This window comes from Petaurus breviceps, unplaced genomic scaffold (genome assembly GCF_028583685.1).
Source record: "Petaurus breviceps papuanus isolate PSGF00001 unplaced genomic scaffold, PetGlider_PUasm1.0 103, whole genome shotgun sequence".
Classification (NCBI taxonomy): domain Eukaryota; kingdom Metazoa; phylum Chordata; class Mammalia; order Diprotodontia; family Petauridae; genus Petaurus; species Petaurus breviceps.
The window spans coordinates 452605-474393 of record NW_027185588.1 but is presented as its reverse complement, the minus strand read 5'-3'; the positions used below and the strand labels follow the sequence as shown (position 1 = coordinate 474393).

Below are 21789 nucleotides of genomic sequence, written 5' to 3'. Positions count from 1 at the left end.
AGCAGATATTGAACTATGTTTAGGCTCCAATTTTGGAAAGCCTTCTCAGGGCTGCCAACCCCAGAACTAAAAGCAATGGGGAGAAGTGGAAAAAATACAAATAGAAATAATAAAGAAGAAGTGGTTTTTGGCTCGAACTGGCAACTTTGGTGCCCAGGGCAAGCAGCATGAAGAGTGCCTTCAAATCAACTTTGTAATTTAATATTTAATAATACAAAAAGTAATTGAGACAGCTGAATTGGAGAAGGGAATGAGCTATTATGGAGCTCAGAGATGAGTGTTAATAACAGAGCTAGGGACTGATCATTTCTTATTTGAGCTAACCGATCAAAAAGCATTTATTAAGTGTTTACTGTGTGCCAGACACTGTGCTAAGTGCTAAGGATACTAAGAAAGACCCTAAGTTCAGTTTTTTAAGTTATACATATTTAAAAATGTTTGCATTGTCTAAATATTGGCACCCAGAACAAAGCCTCACTTGTTCCACCCTACTTATGATTTTGATTGGAGCTATTACAGACTGGAATGGAGTATGGAATACTCATAAAGTAGCAGGAACACCTCCCCTTCCATCCTCCCCACCAACTAGAGGTATTTAATCAATGATGAATGACCACTTATCTGGGATATTGTAGAGAAAAGTCACATAAAAGTTGGACTATACTAACCCTGAGGTCCTTTCCAACTCTGAGAATGTGTGTGTGTGAGACAGAGAGAGATGGAGAGACAGAGACACAGAAATGGGAAGAGAGACAGAAAGACCAAGACACAGGGAAATAGAGATGAAGAGATAGAAACAGAAAGAGAAGAGAGACAAAGAAGGGTAGAGATAGAGACAGAAAGAGGAAAAAGAGATAGACAAAAAGAGACAGGGATATAAAGAGAGACAGATAATCAGACAGATACATAGAGAAAGAAATGATAAATAAAAGTATACATAGTATGGTTTTGTTTGTGTGTGTGTATGTGTGTGTGAGAGAGAGAGGGAGACAGAAAGAGAGAGAGAGAGAGAAAGAGAGAGAGAGAGAGAGAGAGAGAGAGAGAGAGAGAGAGAGAAACCAAGACACAGAGAGAAATAGAGATGAAGAGTTAGAAACAGAGGAAAAAGAGATAGAGACAGGAACATAAAAAGGGACAGATAAATAAAGAACTGATAAATAGAAGTATGCATAGTATGGTTTCGTGTGTGTATAACAAATATAAATTAATTATTAAATTAACATTTAAGTATTATTAATTAAATTTAATTATTAATTAATTATTAAAAATTGCAAAAAAAAAATAGAAAAGAGACAGATGGAAAGGGAGACAGAGACATAGAGAAACATAGGAAGAGATAAAAAGAGACAAGGTGAAGAAAAGGAAGTCAGAAAGAGTAAGAGAGATAGAGGCAGAGATTGAAAGAGGAAGAGAGACAGAGACATAGAGAATGAATTTGAATGAGGTCTGGTCACACCCAAGAGCCCTCCGATGAGTGAGGTGACTCAGGATGCATTTATATTTATTTAAAATAGCATATTTTTCTTTCCACCTTTTACATGCCTCTGCACTTTGCATGTCAGTGAAGTATGTAATGGAGTTGGAAGACCTAGGTTTAAATAGTGGCTTAGCTACTTAACCAGTGTGACCTTCTCTGGGCCTCAGTTTCCTCATCTGACAGATGAGTCAATTGGAGTACCTGCCCTCCCAGATCCCTTTCAAATCTAAATTATATCATCCCTTCTATGAAATCTGGACCGAACTGGATTGAGTAAACCTAAGGACCAGGCAGCATTTGCCTGAAAGCTTCATGTTCTCTGCAAAATACAGATCATAAGGAATGGGAGGCAGAGAGGGTGGAGGAAATTAATGCAGACACACTCTAAGACAAAATCCCTGGCTGAGTAATTTGCTTGATGTCAAACAACCTAGCAGGGAAATTCAGAAGAGGAGTGGAAAACATGATTTCCTTTTGTCTGCGTATTTTTTGCTGCGGGAGTTTTCAGACCAAAATGACAAAGGAAGACAGTCAAAAAATGCCCTCCCCCATGAGCAAAGATAGAGAGAGCCCAGCAGAGCCCATAAAACCTTGTTTTCCATAAAATGAACTGATTCAGACAATGTACAACACGACGGTGTCCCCATTAATACTCCAGCAGGAATTTATGATGCTCTGGTTGGTTGGACAGTGTATAAAGAATGAAGATTCCTGCCCCACTGAGTTCTGTTTATCTAAGCGCTGCTTGGCTACCCATCCCTGTATCAGATGAAGTCCTCATGCTAATACCTTGGGCTGGGCAACCATGAGAGTTGCCATCATTGGAGGATCAGGAGTCTGGGAGTCTGCCCCTTCAAGTACCAGCAGAAACTCAAGCCTACTTCCCATTTTCAGAACCCCTTTGAGCCCATGCATACAGAATAGATATATGTTCACACATTGAAATACTTCTTCAAAGACTGTGCTGTCGAGATGGGAACAACTGTAGCTAGAATTCTGGTTTGGGGGATTTGGGGAAGATTGATGGTATGGTGGATAGAGTCAAACTTGGAGTCAGGAAGACTCATCATCTTCCTGAGTTCAAATCTGGCCTCAGACACTTCCTTAGCTGTGTGACCCTGGGCAAGTCACTTCACCCTGTTTGCCTCAGTTTCCTCATCTGTAAAATGAGCTGGAGAAGAAAATGGCAAACCACTCTAGTATCTTTGACAAATAAGTCCCAAATGGGATCACAAAGAATCAGACACAACTAAAATGATTGAGCAAAATGGAGGCTTTTGTTTTGTTCTGGTATTTTAAGAGTCTGTACCCAAACTGTACTAAACATTAGAAGGCCCTAAGATTTTACCTGGGTAGAGATCTCTCAAGATTCAGCCTCCTTCAACCAAAGTGATCTCAATTTTCTATGACTTAGTAAATTGAGTCCCAGTGACTTTCTTGGGGCCCAGAGAGGCTGGAACTTGCCCAGGGTTACAGAACTAGTGAGTATCAGAGACAGGATTTAGATCTTCCTGACTCCAAGCCGAGCATTCTCTCCATTATACCAGATTATCTCTGCTGCCCTGTAGGGAATGGCCCAGGTAAGCAGGACTTCCTCCTGAAATGGGATGTTCATTCAGTTCAGACTCATTTTAGGTAGACATTCTGCCTCCCTATAGACCGCGGGATAATTTTTTAAAATTACTCTCGATCAAGGGGTAGAGACATTCCAAAGGCCATCTCGTCCCATTCCCTCATTTTGCAGCAGCCCAGATAATTTCATTGACTTGCCCAATATCACACAGCTCCTAAATGGCTGAGCCATAATTAGAACCCTCTGTCTCTAAAACTAGCATCTCTTCAGATGTATCACACCATCATCCAGTTTCTCTCTGGTTAGGTAATATGGCCTGTATATCCATGATGGGACTAGGTATCTATATTGTACTCCTGTTATGACTAAAGGTATCTGTGTGAGTAATGCCTATACTAACTGCTAGTATTTATAGAGGGCTTTATGGTTTGCAAAACACTTGACAGATATTCCTTATTTGGTCCTTATAACAACCCTGGGAGATGGGTGCTGTTATTATCATCCCCTTTTTACGAACAAGAAAACTGAGGCAGGCAGATGTTAAATTACTTGCCCAAGGTCACACAGCTAGTTAGTGTCTGAGGTCAGATTTGAACTCAGATCTTCCTGACTCCAGGGTCCACAGCTTTATCTATTACACCACCACTGCCCCTCTATTAACATTAATATCTGCAGTCTCTGTCCATTACTCCTCTTCCTATATAGCCCAGAAGAAGCAGCCTTTTTTCTCTTACTCACACAGGGCACTCAGTCTCCCATCACTATGCCTTGGCATAAGGCATTCCTCCATACCTGGAATGCTTTTTTTTTTTTTTACTAATCTCTACTTCAGAGAATACTTCACTTCTTTCAAGAATTAACTCATGCTTCCACCACCTTTATAAAGCTTTCCCTGGTCCCTCCAACAATCAATGCTTTCCCTTCCAACTACCTTGTATCTAGCTAATTTGTATTTTTATATATATATATATATATACACACACATATATCTGTACACACACACACACACACACACACACACACACACACACCCATACAGGGGTGTGCTGAAGTCAGGTCCTGAGAGAAGATTGTTAAGTTTTTAACATGAACATTCAGACTACAGAAATTGGCAAATGCTACAAATAGGGCTTGATTTATTGTTTTGTTGCTTGTCTGGACTTAACAAAAGTGATGGAGAAATTTTTGATAATGCAGATTAAACTTAAAAGTGTGCCATGCACACATTTTTTCAGAGAGCTGGTTATTAAACCTTCACCAGCCTACTTATTGCACATACATATATACACAAACATATGTATACATATATGTGTTATGTATCTGCCTATATGTATATATACACATATAGGTATACATGCAAAGATTTTGTAGGCATTGTAACATGGTGGATAGAGAATTGACCTCAGAAGAAGTTCTAGGTTCTAGTTCACCACTGACCTATACTGACTGCTTGTCCCTAGACAAGTCACTTAAGTTATCAGTACTCTAGACAACTCTCTGAGAGCAATTTTCTTTCAGAGAAGGTGCTATATCTGTAAAGGAGTTTCCTCCTTTAAGGATAACCCATACCAATGAAAGAATAGGTCTAATTCCTAGCCTTAAAACTAGCTATGTATCTGTTGTATTCCAATAGAATGGAAGCTCCTTGAGAGTAGGGATTGTGCCTTTTTCTATCTGTGTCCCTGGCACAGCCCCAGGCATATAGAAGCTACTTAATAGTCATTGGGTAATTGTTCAGTTGATTGCCCTAAGAGTCAGGGAAAGCTGGATTTGAGTCTTACCTCTAACTGCCTGACTCTGAGCCAGTCACAAAGTGAGCTCAGTGCCCCCAAGAACTCTCTATTACTATAAATTACAAACCAGATGGCTATCTGCAAGAGTACAGTGAGTTTCCACATCAGAAGTTCCTTAAACCAATGAAATCACAAGTTTAAACCAAAAAAAAAACCCCTAAATCTTCAGTATTAAGGCACAAATGTTCACTACTTAGTTCAGTACTTCAGTGATCTGCTACTTCATCACTGAGGGGTATTCCCTCCATACTGCAGATTGCAACCCCTCCGTGACTTAGTTAATTGGCTTCATGAGTGAGACTACAGAAGTCATCACTCTAAGGTCAACTTGGCAATGAGTCTCTCTGAACTGAGCCAGGAGCTAGGCTGCCCCTTTGGACAAGAGGAATCTTGTAGTCCATCACCATGTTCTACTCAAACTCTTCCCAAGCCTGGTCAGACGTGCCAGAGTTTGAATTTTACCAGCACAGTCTTTAGAAACTTAAAGTCCCTTCCATACCATGAATAGAAGGAAGGTTTTAGTAGAAGCTCACCACACAATAAAGAACTTGGTGCTTGGTGGCCATCTGTCTTCAAAGGATACCATCAACTTTCAGCAAGCTTCTACTGGGTGTCAGATCCTGTGGTCAGCTGTGATGGTGGGAGGCAGGAAAAGGATGAGATGTAATGATGGCTCTTGGAGAACTACATAATACAACCTAATCACACCTTGTATCCTGTGCTGTACTGCTGATCTTTTCAAGTTCTCAGACAGCTAGGTGGCACGGTGGATAAACTAATGGACTTGGAGTCAAAAAGATCTGAGTTCAAAGCCTGTGACCTCAGAAAAGGAATTTAACTTTTCTCAGTCTCAGTTTCCTCATTTGTAAAATAGCAACAATAATAGCATCTGCCTCATAAGGTTGTAAAGATAATAAGATAATATGCCAAGTAAATGCTAGCTATTATTAAGTAGAGAAACTTTTTCACAGAACACATGAGAACATAGCCATCCATATGAATTCTGTTTTTCAAAGTAGTCCCCGTAAGAAGCTTTACTCTTATTCCATTAGTACCCCCACTGCTGAAAGTATATGTAGAGCTCACTATCCTGGTGGACTTTCCTGAAAAGCTAGTATGAGTCACATAAGAAAACCAGTCTAACCTTAACACCCCCCAAATCTTTGTTTCATGGATTTCCATGGCCAAATAATCCATTACCAAACGGACAGCATATTGGTGATAAGCCTCCCACATAATGGTCTGGGGAAAGCTGACTTGGACTTTCTAAGACTGTACTTCAATCCTTTTCATCCTGGGAGAGCCTAACACAACTTGCTCTCTGATATCATAGCCTTCAAGAATGTCTATTTTATATAAACTTTTTATTGTGTAGTGAGCCTCTAATAACTAACCTCTGACTATATTTCTTTTTTCCACGTTCTATTTACTCTCCCCAAATAGAATGTAACCCCCCTCCCTGGAAGGCAGGGGCCATATTGTTTTTATCTTTACATCTGCAATGTCTAGCACAGTGCCTGGTACACTTAATAAATTGGTGCATAATAAATTCTTACTGATTGATTCTTAAATTCCTTCCATACCACAGTAAGGTCTTTAGGTAGGACTTTACTCATTATTTTTGAGTCTATGTTCAGGAAAGATCAATCCTAGCTTGGGAGGAAATTTTGCTATCACTGGGGATGTTAAGAAGCACATGTTGCCAGCTCTAAAGGCAATTTCCAAAGAGGAGTTTCCAGGGATGGACTGATCTCTCACAACCTTGTTGAAATAAGTATGTAATGCCCAAAGGGGACTCCTTAGAAGGGAACAAATAGCACTCATGTGGATGTATAAATGCTATGTATAAATTTTTTTTCAATCTTCAATCTGTCTACCTCATAGCCATTCCTCATCCATGCATGATCAAGTTCCACAGTCCAGAAGAAACAGTATAGCACATGGTCAGAGAGGGGAATAATGAGTATCAAATGGAATAAATAAAAAAGACCTGCTAGCCATCAGAACCACATGCTGGGAATGGAAGCATCCTTCTAATTCTCAGTCACCCCTCTTGGGTACTGTCAGAATTAGCCGATTAATGTTGATACCTGCCACTTAACTCCTTAGCCCCCATTCCATTCTGTACAATGCCAAGAGAGTGAGAGGAATAACCAACAATAAAAGGTCAATAAATGAGAGGACTAGCAAGGCAATATTTAATTTGTGCAAGCCACTATAACCCTTTTGTAAAGAGAAAAGGTTTGGAGGAGACGATCTCTCAGGTCTATGCAAAGAAAATCATGTGACCCTCATGGTCAGCATACGGGACACTTTTATCTTAATTCCCATTTCACAGAACCCAGGCGTGGACTTTGGGGATGTTTCTGAGCGCCTTGCTTTGCGTCAGAGGCTCCAGTGTCGAAGTTTCAAGTGGTATCTGGAGAACGTGTACCCCGAGATGAGGATTTATAATAATACCATCACTTATGGAGAGGTAGGTACCTTGCTGAAATATGACTTCCCATAGTGCCTTGGGCAAAGCCAAGTCTCCCTATTCTGTCCTCTTTACTATCTCCCTCCTTCACAAGGTGGTATGAGAAACATGCCTTTCAAATCTGAAAGTGCCACCGGAGAGTGAATTTTTACTGTCTTCCTGGTCCTTGTCACCCCAAACACACCAGCAATTCAGTCCAAAGGAAGTAAAAGTCGTCTCTTCTACTTACCTGAAATGTCCATAATGACAATAAACACTCTACAGCATGGAGGTTTTGATCTTTCTTCTGCTTATTTTTGTGTGTGTATGGGACACCTAACTAGTTGTGTGACCTTGAGCAAACCATTTAACCTCTGTTTGCCTCAGTTTCCACATCTATAAAATAAGATGATAAAAGCACTTACCTCCCAGGGCTGTTGTGATGATAAAATGGAGAATATGTAAAGTACATCATAACCCTCAAAATCCAATATAAATGCTCTATTAATTATTGTTTATGTTTGTGTTATGACCCTTTGGGCATCTGGTGAAGTCTGTAGATCCCTCCTCCAGATCATGTTTTTAAATAATTAAAGGAAATATTAAATTTCAGTTAGAAATTAGTGAAAATAAAGAAGAATTTTTTTCCTATCTAAATTCAGACCCCCAAATTCCCCATGGACCCCAAGTCAAGAACCTCTGTCTTAGAGTTATCTGCCATGCATGAAGGGGACTCAGTTTTGGTGATTTAGGACAGTCCCACTGTGGAAATTCCCTTTCCAATAGAGAGTGAAACTTATCAGTGATTTAGAGGAGCCCTCAGAAGTTGTCAGAGGCCCAGAATCACATGGCTATTAAATGTGTCATGGGTAAGATTTGAACCTAAGGCTTTCTCACTACAAGCCCAGCACTCTCTAGCTAGCTCTGTCTGACGCAGAGTGCATGAAATCATCATTCTTTCCTTGCTTGTTTTTCTTTATGGCCTCAACACCACGAGAGGAATAACCAAGAAATTTTTCTATTAAAATCAATAGTTTCAGGGAAGCTAGGTGGCACAGTGAATAGAGCACCGGCCCTGGAGTCAGGAGGACCTGAGTTCAAATCCGACCTCAGACACTTAACACAAAACTAGCCGTGTGACCTTGGGCAAGTCACTTAACCCCAATTGCCCTACCTTCCCCTCTCAAAAAAAAATAATAAATAGTTTCTTTGAGGTAGAATCGATAAAATTTAGTAACTGGTTCCCTGTGCAAGATTAAGTAGGATCTGCCATAGCTAAATCTGTTGGAGATTTGGAGGCTTCATGATACAGTTGATAGTGTATAAATGTAGTCAAGAAGTTGTTATTGTTCAGTCCTTTTTCAGTCATGTCCAATTCTTCGTGACCCTATTAAGACTTTTCTTGGCAGAGATACTGAAGTGGTTTTCCATTTCCTTCTCCAGCTCATTTTATAGATGAGGAAACTGAGGCAAACAGGGTTAAGTGACTTGGCCAGGGTCACACAGCTAATATGTGTCTGAGGCCAAATTTGAATTCAAGTCTTCTTAACTCCAGGTCCAGTGCTCTATGCACTCTGGCTCCACCTAGCTGCTATTATAAAGAATGTGATAGTGGACTGCCCTATGGCTCCACCCACCCATCTCTGTGACTACCCAGACCCAAACTCCCCTCACTGACCACCATTCCCCTATATGTATTGTCACACACACACACACACACACACACACCAATTAAAGTATAAGCTCCTTGAGGACAGGGGCAGTCCTCTCTTTTGAATTTGTGTCTGCAGCACCAAGTATATTCTTTGACATATAGTAGGCATTTTATTTCATTTCATTATTTTCATTGCATTCAATGAATGCGTTTTCACTCCTTTGTTCAATAAGTCCTTCACTCACTGCTATGCCCAGCCCCTAACCTCAGACCTGGCACAGACTCTGACTAATAATGCATTTCTCCTTTGACTCCTGGGCATAGGTAAGAAACAGCAAGGCCAGTGGCTACTGCTTGGACCAGGGGGCAGAAGATGATGATCGAGCAATACTATACCCTTGCCATGGGATGTCCTCACAAGTAAGCACACCACACCACTCACCAGTGGGGCCATAGAGCATAAATTGAGGGAATGATACAGGACAGGCACAATCTGCTGTGGCTGAATGTTGGTCTTGGGGAAAAGTCTGGATTTGGTTTGATCAGTAAGAGACTGAGAAATGAGCACACACTGTGACATAGAAACAAAACTAGGGAAAGGCGATATAAGTGGCTTCTCATGTTGCAACACATTGGGGGCACAATAAGGATTGTGTTATAATATGAGATTGTATAGAGGCAGTATTTTAATGATAGAAAATCCCCCTCTTTGTGACAGGTGGGTCTTAAGTGTGAGTTGGCAAGTCACCTAGTCTTTTAAAAGATAAAATTGGGTTTGTATTGCCATGATTGGGGAGAGAAAGGCCTGCAATTTTCAAACCTTTCTGGGAGTACAGAGGTGCTCAGCCCCTGTTGTACATGGACCAAACCTAGTTATAGCCTTACAAAAAAGTAAAATACATGAATACACTACTGAAAGGTCATGTCCAGTTCTGTACACCATGGCCTTGAAAAGGAAAGGCTCAGGTACACAGGACCATGTTCCAACAGTTTCCCAGTGTGACTCAGTGAATAGGGAGCTACACTTGGAACCAGTTTGGATTCAGTCCAGATACTTAGTAGCTGCATAAACTCCTTAGCCTCTCTTTGTCTCAGGTTTCTCATTTGGAATAGGATGGGATGGGATGGGATGGGATGGGATGGGATGGGATGGGATGGGATGGGATGGGATGGGATGGGATTAAACTTCCAATTTCATTGATTTAAGGAACTCCCTCTGCTAGTATAGATCAGCACCTGTAGTGCATCTTAGAGTCTTAGGATGATGCCTGAAGCACTAAGAGGTTAAGGGACTTGCTCAAGGTTACATGGTCAGTATGTTTCCTAGGTGGGTCTTGAGCCATTTTCCCAGCTTCATATTCAATTCTTTATCCATTATGCCATTCTTCTGCTTGTCCACAAATATGAAACAGAAATAATAATAATAGTGATGATGATGATAATAACGAGAATAGCTCCTGCTTCACAAGGTTGCTGTGAGGACCAAATGAGATTATGTATGTGAAATGTTTTAGAACCACCATATAAATGTGACCTATTATTAACATTATGCATGTGAAGGTCAGTTGAAGAAATACAATGGGGATGGTAAGTCCAAAGGGAAAAAAGATGGGGGTGGCATGGTAACAAAACTCAGACATTTGAAGGATTATCCTGTTCTTCTTGTCCTCAGAGATCAGAATTAGAAGCAAACAGCAAGAATTTGCCCACTGAGATTTGAGCTCAATATGAGAAAAAGTTCCTCACGCTTAGGGAAGTGGAAGGAGCTGCCATAGGAGGCTGTGGGTTCCCCCTCATGTTTTTGAATGAAGACTGGCTGATGGCCCCTCAGAAATGTTGTGTCAAGGACTGCAGGACCATGCTCTAGAACTGGAAGGGACCTCAGAGGCCATCTAGTCCAAGTCCTTCATTTTAACAGAGGAGGAAACTGAGGCGTCTGGAGGTGAAGTGAGTTGCCCAGGGTCATCGAGATGATGATGTTGGGATTTGAATCCCAGATTGCAAATCAATCTTGGAATATAGCTCCAAATTCCAATTCTCTTTCCACTGTACCAGGTTGCCCCCTATTCTTGTTCAGGGAGGAGTTGTCTGGTGCTGGGATTCTGTGGTTCTGTGGAGCCTTAAATTGGGCACTGTATGCAATGACAAAAATGAAAACACAAACAAAACACAGGACCACAAATATAAAAGCAGAAGGATCCTCAGCGGTCATCTAGTTCAACCCCCTCATTTTACAGATCAGAAAGTTGAGGCCCTTCAAGGTGAAGTATTTATATAAGGTCATACAGGTAGTAAGTGAAAGAGCCCAGACTCAAACCCAAGACAAGAAATTCCTAACTCTTTCTACTCTCTGCTGCTTCTCTTCTATTTATAGATTTACTAGTTAAGGGGTCCTTGGTGGGTCTACTGGAGCATCTAAGAGATCTTGATGTTCTCACCATGATTTTCCCAGTGAGGGCTGGGACCTTGGAGGAAAATATGGCACCTTTGGGGAATGGACTAGCTGAGGTGGAGTTCCCTGCCCAGGCAGGTGACCCTCAAAAAAGGTCTCCTCCTCAGAAAGACATCAAAGCTCTTCTAGGGAGTGGATAGGCATCAATTCTAGACATACACACACACACACACACACACACACACACACACGCACACTGCAAAACCCAGCAGCTTCCCACATTGATCTGAGGGTTCAAGACTGAAACTTAATGAACATTCCTGTTTTGTCTATCATTTCTCTCTAATAGGGTGCTATCATTCCCTGTGGATTTATTGCCTCTGGTTTTCTTCTTGTTAATTTTCCAATTTCTTTAGGAGACAAGAAGAGACCTGACTTCCCAACTCATAGACAGATTTCAATGCTATTTCCAAGTGACTGGATTTTAAAAAAGGATTTCCCTGCTCAGACCTCCCCCACCTCATGTTTACAATAATGGCTCTTACTTTTAATGGGACTTGGATATTATTTAAATTAAGCATAAGACTTCAATATCCTACCCCATGCCCCATGTGTCTCTTTGGACTCTATTGATGTGTTATCTAAATCCAGGCTGCATTAATGAATAAACACCCATTCGAGCAGAGAAAAATTGTGACCTTATCCCAGACAAGCTGGTTAATGACAGTCCAGCCCGACAGATTGGCTTAGAATAGTCATTTGTACCACTGCAGAGCAACATGAAAAGGTCTGCAGAGCGTAAATGGGGCTCACTGTGGTTAACTGCCATGCACTGATGGGTCAAACCTTATTACAACAAAGTAGAGAAGAGCCTGACTTCCCTTCCCTCCTTCCACCTTTAGTGGTCTCATTAAAAGATACTTGACTGACACTTTCCCAGTGATTTTTAGCTGAATAGCCTTAGATTGTGATAACAAAATGGAATTTCTAAATTAGATGCAAATGAGCTGCCCTTGAAGAAATCCAATTTATGGAGCCTGTCAAAACTCGTATGGACAATTCTACAGCAGGAGCCATTTTTTCTACAGACCTGCAGGTTACAGGTTCAAGTTCTGTTAGAATGAACCCCTGTAATCTCCAGGCTTCAGGTTCTTCCAACCAACAATATAAGATAATGATGCAAGTGCAGTAGACTGAAGTCGATTTTTTTTTACACAAAACTTCCCGATACTGTGGCTTAAAGGGCCAAAGTAAACACCACCAAGCACATTCAACTGAAACTTCTCTCTCCAAAGTTACTGATGATCTAATTGCCAAATCTAGCAGCTTTTTCTCATTTCTCATCCTTCTTAACCTCTCTGTAGTTTACTACATGCTAGGCACTGTACAAAGTGTCAGAGACAAACAGAAAGGCAAAAACATGGTCTACCCTCAGGGAGCTCACATTCTAATGGGAAAGTAAACATGCAAACAACTATGATGGTATCATTGAACCTCTTTTCCTGGAAACTCTCTCCCTTCTGGGTTATTGTGACACTAACCTCTACTATCTATCTGACCGTTCATTCTCAGTGTCCTTACCTGGATCTTAATCCAGGTCACACCTACTGGGTGACTTTGGGTATCCAATTGATCTACCTTGGACATTTTTCTCTTTTCCCTCTATACCAGGGGATCTTAACCTGTGACACTGGGTTTTTCTAAACATATTCTGATTACGATATTTCAATGTAATTGAAATTTGTAATTTGTAATCGTATGTATTTTATTTTATATGTTTAAAAACTTGACTCTAAGAAGGGGTCCATAGGCTTCTCCAGATTGCTAAAGGGATCCATGACACCCAAAAGGTTAACCCTTGTTCTATATTATCTCGAATAATGACCTCCTCATCTCCCGTGCATTTAACTATCATCTCTATGCAAATGATTTTCAGATCTATATACAGTTCTCAGTTGTTGAAACTTAAAACTGCACAAAGACTTTTGGGACACCTATATCCAACCCTAATCTCTTTCCTGAGTACCACATCACCAACTGGCATCTGGAGGTCCAGTAGGCATATCAAACTCCACATGTCCAATACAGAACTCAGCATTTCCCTCAAAATCTCCATCTGGAATATTCTTCTTATTGCTTAGATGACCACTCTCTTCACAGTCACAAATACTTGCAAGTTGGGGTCATCTTCAACTCCTCTGTCAAACTCACCCCACTTCTCCATTCTGTTGCAAAATCTTGTCATTTCTACTTTCACATTTCTCATCTATCTCCCCTTCTCTCCACTCAAATAGCCATCACCCCTGGTGTAGACCCACATCATCTCTCATATAAACTATTGCAGTGGCCTCCTAGCTGGTCTTCCTGCTGTCCCACTCCAATCCATTCTCCACTCAGTTGCTGGGATTTTCTTAAACCACAGGTCTGACCATATCATACCCTTGCTCAAAAACTCCAGCTACTCCCCATCACCTCCAGAATCAAATATAAAATCCTCCTTTGGAGGTTTAAAACTCTTTAAAATCTGGATCCTTCCCATATTTTCAGTCTCCTTACACTTTATTCCCCTCCCCATACTCAGCTATCTAGAAATATTGATCTTTTTGCTGTTCCTCACACATGTCAGTCTCCCAAGCTCTAAAAATTAATGTTAAGGAATCAATTTTTAAAAAGGAAAGGAAAGGGGTAGCTAGGCAGTACAGCAGATAGAGTACTGGCCCTGGAGTCAGGAGGACATGAGTTCAAATCCAGCCTCAGACACTTGACACTTACTAGCTGTGTGACCTGGGGCAAGTCACTTAACCCCAATTGCCTTTCCTACCCCCCCCAAAGAAAAAACGGAAGGGAAAACATTTCCCAGACCTTGTGTATTTCCATTGGCTCTCCCCCCGAGCCTGGAATTCCTTTCCTCTTCACCTTCCCCTCTTAGCTTCTCTAGCTTCCTTTAACACTCAGCTCAAATCCCACCTTCTGCACATGCGCGCGCACACACACACACACACACACACACACACACACACACACACACCTTATTGTGCTGCCCTCACTCCTCCTCTCTAGTGACATCCCACTGAGATTGCTTCCATTTGCAAAAAGGTGTCTATCCTATTATGAGTTTCTTGAGAGCAGGCACAGTGTTTTGACCTTTATACTCCTGGCACTTTGCAGAGTGTGTGTCACATAGTAGGTGCTTAAACGTTCATTGGTTATTGACTGACTAAGAAACATAGCTTTGTGGTTTAGTTTGAACCTGTCCAAGTTTATCCAGTTCCAAGCCAGTTCACATGAGGAGAGAAGAGAAATGAATAAATGATGCTCTCAGACTCACCAGCCTTCAGTAGGAGTTTGCTGGGTTTTATATGTTCTCTAACACTTTGTCCAACAATCAAAGCCTTTATGGAATGAAACTTTCAGAGAAGCATGGGGTTTCATTTGGGATTTGGGGACAGAACAGGGTTGGAAAGAAGAGAAAGAACTCTGTGGGGAAGGTCATCCTAGAAGCATCCTGCTGTAGCTAATAGATACAGCCTCTTCACTCTTGAACCATTCCCTCATTTCATCCTTCATGGTCTCTCCCTCTGGAAGCAAAGAACCCAGAGGCTCAGGCATGCCATGCTGAGAAGAGGTAGGATGCTCTCCATCCTCTCTAAACACAGCCCATCTTCAAATATAAAACGGCCTTCTCTCTGGCTGCTCTGCTGGGAATACCACGATAAGGGGGTTTATTGCATCTCAGACCCCTCTCTGCACAATCATTATCCCTTTGGGCAAAATGCCCTCAGGGTTCAGCTATCCCAGTTCCATACCAAGGCTCACTGGCCTCTTCTGTTTTCTCTGATGCATTATTATTTCTCCCTCAAGAGGAATATGCTCATTGCCTGAGACTGATCTCTACCTGAGGAAGAGTGGCTGATGGAAGAACTAATCCACCAGATGCTCCCACTGCACATTCTTATGGCTTTTTCTCAGTGGCATTCTGCAGTGACCTGAATGGTGCTTAGCCCATTGGAGAAGAGCCGCTTTTATCTAAGTTGGACTTTTTTTGCAGATAAACATGACTTGCAGTCAGTCACTTGCCTCCAAGTTAATTAATGATTACACAGCTGGAAAACTTGCATCTTCTCCACTCCCGGTTACACAATTAATTCAGTGTGAGGGTCACATCTGTACAGCCCTAATTCAAAGCATTGGGAGGTGGCAGCCCCACTTGATAAAAATGGTAAGAAAACATTAAAAAAAGGAAAGGAAATATCTGTCATCAGTCTGAGATCAGCTTTACTTGAAACAGCTGGATTTTAACCTTGTGACATTTCCCTGGCTTTAGGTTCTAGTCACTTTTCTGCCATGGGGCAGGGCTCCAGTGGGTGATGAGTAAAGAAGAGGGATTTGGGCAAATGTGGAGTTGAGACTTTGAATCAGGAAGACCTGGGTTTGGATCCTGCCTCAGACACGCTTATTAGCCCTATGACCCTGGTCAAATTACTTAACCTCTTTGGGTCTCAGTTTCCTCATCAGTAAAATGAGGGAGGTAGAAGTAATGACTTCAATGGTCCTTTCCATCTTCAAATCCATGATTTTGTAATCCTCTCTAACCAAAAGACAAGGTAAGTATGTTATAGTGCATTAAGGTGTATATCTGGAGTCAGGAAGACCAGAGTTTAAAACCTGTTTCAGATACACTTGGAAACAATGTGATTCCTGGCAAAGTTACTTAACCCCTGTGAACCTCAGTTTCTCCAGCTATAAAGTGAGGGCATTAGATTCCAAGACCTTCAAGGTTCATTCCATGTCTTGACCTATGAACCGATGATTCAAGTCTGATTAAAAACCATAACAAATGAAAGTTAAAAACCTATTTGTAAGGCAGATTCACACAGCATCAATTGCTGGTGGTCCTGTCCTCATCCTTGCCCCTTCACTTACCCAACCCCTATCCAACCTTCAAAGTCTGGCCAATAAAGCAAATGTGGTCTTAGATTCTATTAATCCAGGCATAGTATTCATAGTATGTGACGAGATAACCCAGCTGTCCTTCAACCTGTCTGACCCACATGGAATCTCTGTTCAGTCCTTGGTCCACATTTTTGGAAGATAATTAGGTAAAGGGTGACAAAAATGATTAAGGATCCCAAGGTCATGCCATATGAGAATCAGGTACACTGGGAGTACCTGCACCAGGGAAAGGAAACTCCAGGATGGCATAACAAGTATCTTCAAGTATTCGAATGACTGCTGTGAAGAAACAGGAATAGACTTTTTCCGCCTGATCCTGAGGGTAGAAAGGATAACAATGGGTATAAGTTCCAGGGACAGATTTAAGTTTGATATCAAGGGGAAAGGATCTATGAGTTTAATAATATTATGAAATTCCCAGCATATACCAAGCATTGTCCCAAACGTGTAAATAAGTAATCAGACCCTCCTTGTTAGAGTATATCTTCTTTAGTTGTGTAGTCTCTTTATCTACTGTGAAGCCAATTCACAAGTAGCTCCCCTGAGGACTGCTGTTTAAAGATCTAATTGTATAGTATAGTGAACTAGTGAACTCTCTATTTATTCAGCAATAAACTAAAGCAAAACATTCAAGAAACTAAAGTACAACATTCACAATATAACATAACTTATTACTAAGGTGGCCACATAATCTCAAATAAAACATATCATTCAGTAAGCCACAATCGCCTCAATCAATATCCCAGGCATAGTCTTCTTTCATCTTGACTCAAGGCTGGCTTGCAATTGTCCTTCAGGGGTAGCAGAAAGTACAAATACCATCCACCTTTAGGTCATAGTAAGTTACAATGTCTTCAGTCAGTACTGAGTACCCAAGTAAAGTCTTCTTTCATCTTAACTTGAGGCTGATGAGGCTGCCTTCCCAACCCAATGGCTCCTCTTCCACAAGCTGTCCACTCCCAGCTCTTGCCTGGACTCATACATAGGCAGCTCTCTGCTCTGGTTCTATATCTCAGCTTACTGATCCACTCTAAGCTCTTCAAAGTTTCTGTTTCCAGGAAGACAAAGCTTAACAGAGCTACGACAATATTCACACACATTGCCAGCACTATCATCTCAACTTACTTTCTGTCTGACACAGACAAGGCTTCTGCCTGAGAAATCAAACACAAATCAAAAGTAAAGTCCCAGGGCTTCTGTAACAGCAGTAAAGTCCTCTTTCAGGGCTTCCGTCTAAAAACAACAGGCAAGATGCTTTTCTCTGAGTGCTACAGCGTGCCAAAATCACAAGCATTGTCTCTCTCAGTTCTGCTGGGTCCTAGTTTGTGCTTGAGCTTATCTCTGCTCTGCTCCTTCCTGTTTCACCCTTCCTGCTCCCCATTTTTGGCAAACTCCTCCCACCCTGGGCTCCATGCGAGATTACATTAGACCTATTAAGGGCAGGGAAGATCTTCAAACTCCCTTAGTCCTATTAAGGGCAACACAATGTATACTGTTTCCAACAAAGACTTGACACAATCAAAGGAGAGGCTCAAAGGCACTTGAATAACTTGAAACAAGCAGCATTGCCATTACTTATACCTAGTACTTAGACTAGAGAAGAAAAACCTTGTGAGGAACCTAGGAGAATGAGAGTTGATAGTTCCCTTACAGTATTCAAAGGGCTATCGTGTGGAAAAGTGAATAATTGTATTGATTTTTTACCCCAAAGGGCACATCTAGAGGAAGGAAGGAACCAAGTATTTATTAAGCACCTACGATGTACCAGGCATTATACCAATCACTTTACTGATATTATCTCATTTAATCCTTATAATGACCCTGCCAGGTAGGTGCTATTATTATTCCCGTTTTATGGATGAGGAAAGTGAGGCAAACATAAGTGCCCAGGATCACACAGCTAGGAGACTGTATTTTAACTCAGTTCCTCCTGATTCCAAGCCCAGTGCTCTTTCCAATGGGCCACCTAGTCACCTCCAACAAGAGGAGGGGAGAAGAGGCAGGGCTTGCAAAGAGACAAATCTAGACTGGACATCAAGAAAAGTTTTCCTAACAAGTTGAGCTGTCCAAAAGGGGAATGGGATACCTTGGGAGGGACTGGATCCCCCTCATTCAAAACTTTAAAACATAGGTTGTATAAGCAGAGGTAGAGGGAATTCTCACAGGTGTACATAGCAAAGAATGTTTCCTCATAGGTGTACATAGCAAAGAATTCCTCAAGGAATGGATGCCTCCAGGCAAGAGAAACATGGAACATTTTTATTCTCCTTTTCTTCACATTTTGGTCAGTTTTTATTTAAGGCAAAAGCTCTGCTAAGAAAATTTCCTTTCAAATACTCCTGGAGGGCAGAGGGGAAAACGGCCAGTGTTTAATACCAGCCTGTCAAACTCCATCTTCACAGCTGATGCCTTTGGCAGTTCTATAAACAGGTAGACAGTCTCACACTTTGTCTCTCTTGATTGAAAATTAGTCTAGGCAAATTCATGAGTGTTAGGAAGTGGAGATTAAAAGCTACTTTCAGTTATCAGAATGTCAGCGGCCAGGCAATTCTTGGCTATAGGAAGGGGCTTACTCTCTGAGGAGAGAAATGGCTGCATATGTAAGTAGCTATTGGCACATTGCCCATTCCTTCCAGATGGAGAGGGGAACGGGGTGCTGAGAAGATAGGTACGGAAGACTCTTCAAGCCACGACTGATCCCCCCAAGAGCAGAGCTGGAAACAAGTGTGAGGAATACTGGGACTGTCATTGTGCATTGTGAGGTACTGGAAAGATTGGGAACCAGAGGACCTGCTTCCAAATCTCAGCTCTGCCATTTTACTAACTGAAGGACCTTGGTCAAGTCACAGCCTTTTCTTGGTCATCCATTTCCCCAAATGTAAAATGAGAATGTTCAGCTAGATGAGCTCTGGCTATAAAAATATAATAATGATACAATATAATATTATAATATTTGTAGTATATTATGTAATATAATGCAGTATTAATATTGTTTAGTACAACATTAATAATATAATATTTGGATTGTTATACCTAGAAGAAGCTATAAATGTAGTATAGTTAGAAGATGTTTTATGCTGTATTGTTATATGGTAATAATTATACAATTATATTATGTATAATAATTATATCGTGACAATATTATTGTTATTGTAGTGGTACAGTATTTGTATAGCACTTTAATATTTGCAAGGTGTGATGATTACACATCTAGAAAGCACTATTAAGTAACAGTCCCATTTTACACATTACCTAAGCTAATCTATGAGCTTCAATCTGTGGACCTTCAAACTCTCCTTTTAAAAAAAAAGTATGACTGGGGCGACTAGGTGGAACAGTGAATAGAGCACAGGCCCTGGAGTCAGGAGGACCTGAATTCAAATTCGTCCTCAGACACTTAACACAAAAACTAGCCATGTGATCTTGGGCAAGTCACTTAACCCCAAATGCCCTCCAAAAAAAAAGCAAAAAAAAAAGTGTGAGTGCTGCCTTTGGTTTGCTTTTTTTTAACAGCACAAACATTTCTCAGGATTTCCAGTCCTGACTCCTGCCTATAGACTGACTCCTCCCCATCACAGAGAAAAATCATTATGTGAAATAAAGGTTCACCATGATTGCATCTTTAACATTTAGTTCTTGTCGTCCCCTGTCTCTGCATCAAGAGATGGAAAAGAGGTGCGGCTAGGTGGTGCAGTGAATAGAGCACCAGCCCTGGAGTCAGGAGGACTTGAGTACAAATCTGGACTCAGATACTTACCACTTACTAGCCATGTGACCTTGGGCAAGTCATTTAACCCCAATTGCTCCTCCAAAAAGCCAAAATAAAAAAAGAGAAAAGGAAAGGATATTTCTCCATCTTTCATGGAATTATAGATTAAAAATTAGAAGGAATCATAGGATCTTAAAGTATTTATTAACCTCCTACTGTGTGTTGGGCACTGTTCTAAGTGCTGTGGATACAAGTGCAAGAAGTAAAACAATACATTTGCAAGAGTGGAACAATCTATCTACATTCTAATGGAGTAGACAAGTACATATTAAAAAATAAAGTGTAAACATAAAATTAATATATACAAATATATACAAAGTAGGAAGGGAGGGACGAAGGGCATTAGCAGTTGAAGGGATCAAGAAAAGTTATGGATATGAGAGTGCTTGAACTGTCTCTTAAAGTAAGAGAGACCCTCAATGAGGCAGTGGTAAGGAGTAAATCCATTCTGAGCATTAGAGGCAGCCAAGAGAAAAGCATGGAGATAAAAGATGGAGTGGCATGTGTGAAGAACAAAGAGAAGGTAAGCCAAGTTAGATTGTAGCGTTCAAGAGAGAGAGTGATATCTAATAATCTATTAAGAACTGGAAGGGCCTTTAAGGAACATTTAGTCAAATTCCCTCATTTTACCAGTGAGTACAATTGGGCTGGAGAGATAAAGTAACATGATTAAGGACATATGAGCAGTGAATGGCAGATCCTTGATTTGAACTCAGGTCCTCTGACCCCAAAGCACTCTTTCTACCACACTACTTAGTCCTCTGGAATCAAGATTGATCACTGTCTTTTATCAGAATTCAACTACCATCTAGGGATGGATGGATGGATTTACATTGTTGTGGTCACTTTATTATTTTATTGTGTAGTCAATGTATTGCTCTCCAAATTCTCTTCTCTTCACTCTGCATCAGTTTGTACTGGTCTTCTTCCCAGGCTTCTCTGAATTCTTCATATTCTTTGTTTCTTGCCACACAATAAGATCCCATGCCACCATTCATTCAACCACTCCCCAATCAGTGGCTTCTCAACTTTCTTCCCAATTTTTTGCTACTAGAAAAAAGTGCTACTATGAATATTTTGGTATACATACAAAGTACATATGTGTTGTAGATATATATAGATAGATATATATAGATATGGATATACACACATACATATATCCCAAATAAAGAATGGGAGTGATGGGTGATTCTTGAAAAGTCTCTCTTTAAAATTATTAAAATATTCACATTTTCCACTTTAAAATTCCATTACTGGACATAGAGCACAGAGGTCAAAAACATAGAATGAATACCTATGTAAGTGTACAGATCTATGGATGTATATGTGTATAGAAACAGTTATACATATTGAAATGTATATATAGATAGCTATCTGTATACACAGATATGTCTATATATAGATACACATATGTAGAGAGGTTTTGTATATTTGTGTGTGCATGTGTTTTAGAGAGAAATGTCTATAGATACATACATATAGAAATGTGGAGAGCCATTCATCTGTACACATAAGCGCAGATAGATATCTCTATGCAGATAACTACACCTATGCATATTGATTTGTGTGTGTATGTTTATGGATCAATAGATGGACAGACAGATAGATAGATAGATAGATAGATAGACAGACAGACAGACAGACAGACAGACAGACAGACAGACAGATAGATAGATAGATAGATAGATAGATAGATAGATAGATAGATAGATAGATAGATAGA

At 40.7% G+C, this 21789-nt stretch overlaps 1 protein-coding gene across 1 annotated transcript in view; it reads left to right on the top strand.

The window, feature by feature from the left end:
* GALNT9 (polypeptide N-acetylgalactosaminyltransferase 9) overlaps nucleotides 1-21789 on the top strand; it is a 217294-nt gene that overhangs the window by 182569 nt on the left and 12936 nt on the right. The window contains exons 7-8 of the mRNA XM_069089039.1: nucleotides 7182-7319; nucleotides 9277-9372. Of these exons, the coding sequence (XP_068945140.1) occupies nucleotides 7182-7319; nucleotides 9277-9372 (234 nt within the window). The remainder of the gene's footprint in view (nucleotides 1-7181; nucleotides 7320-9276; nucleotides 9373-21789) is intronic.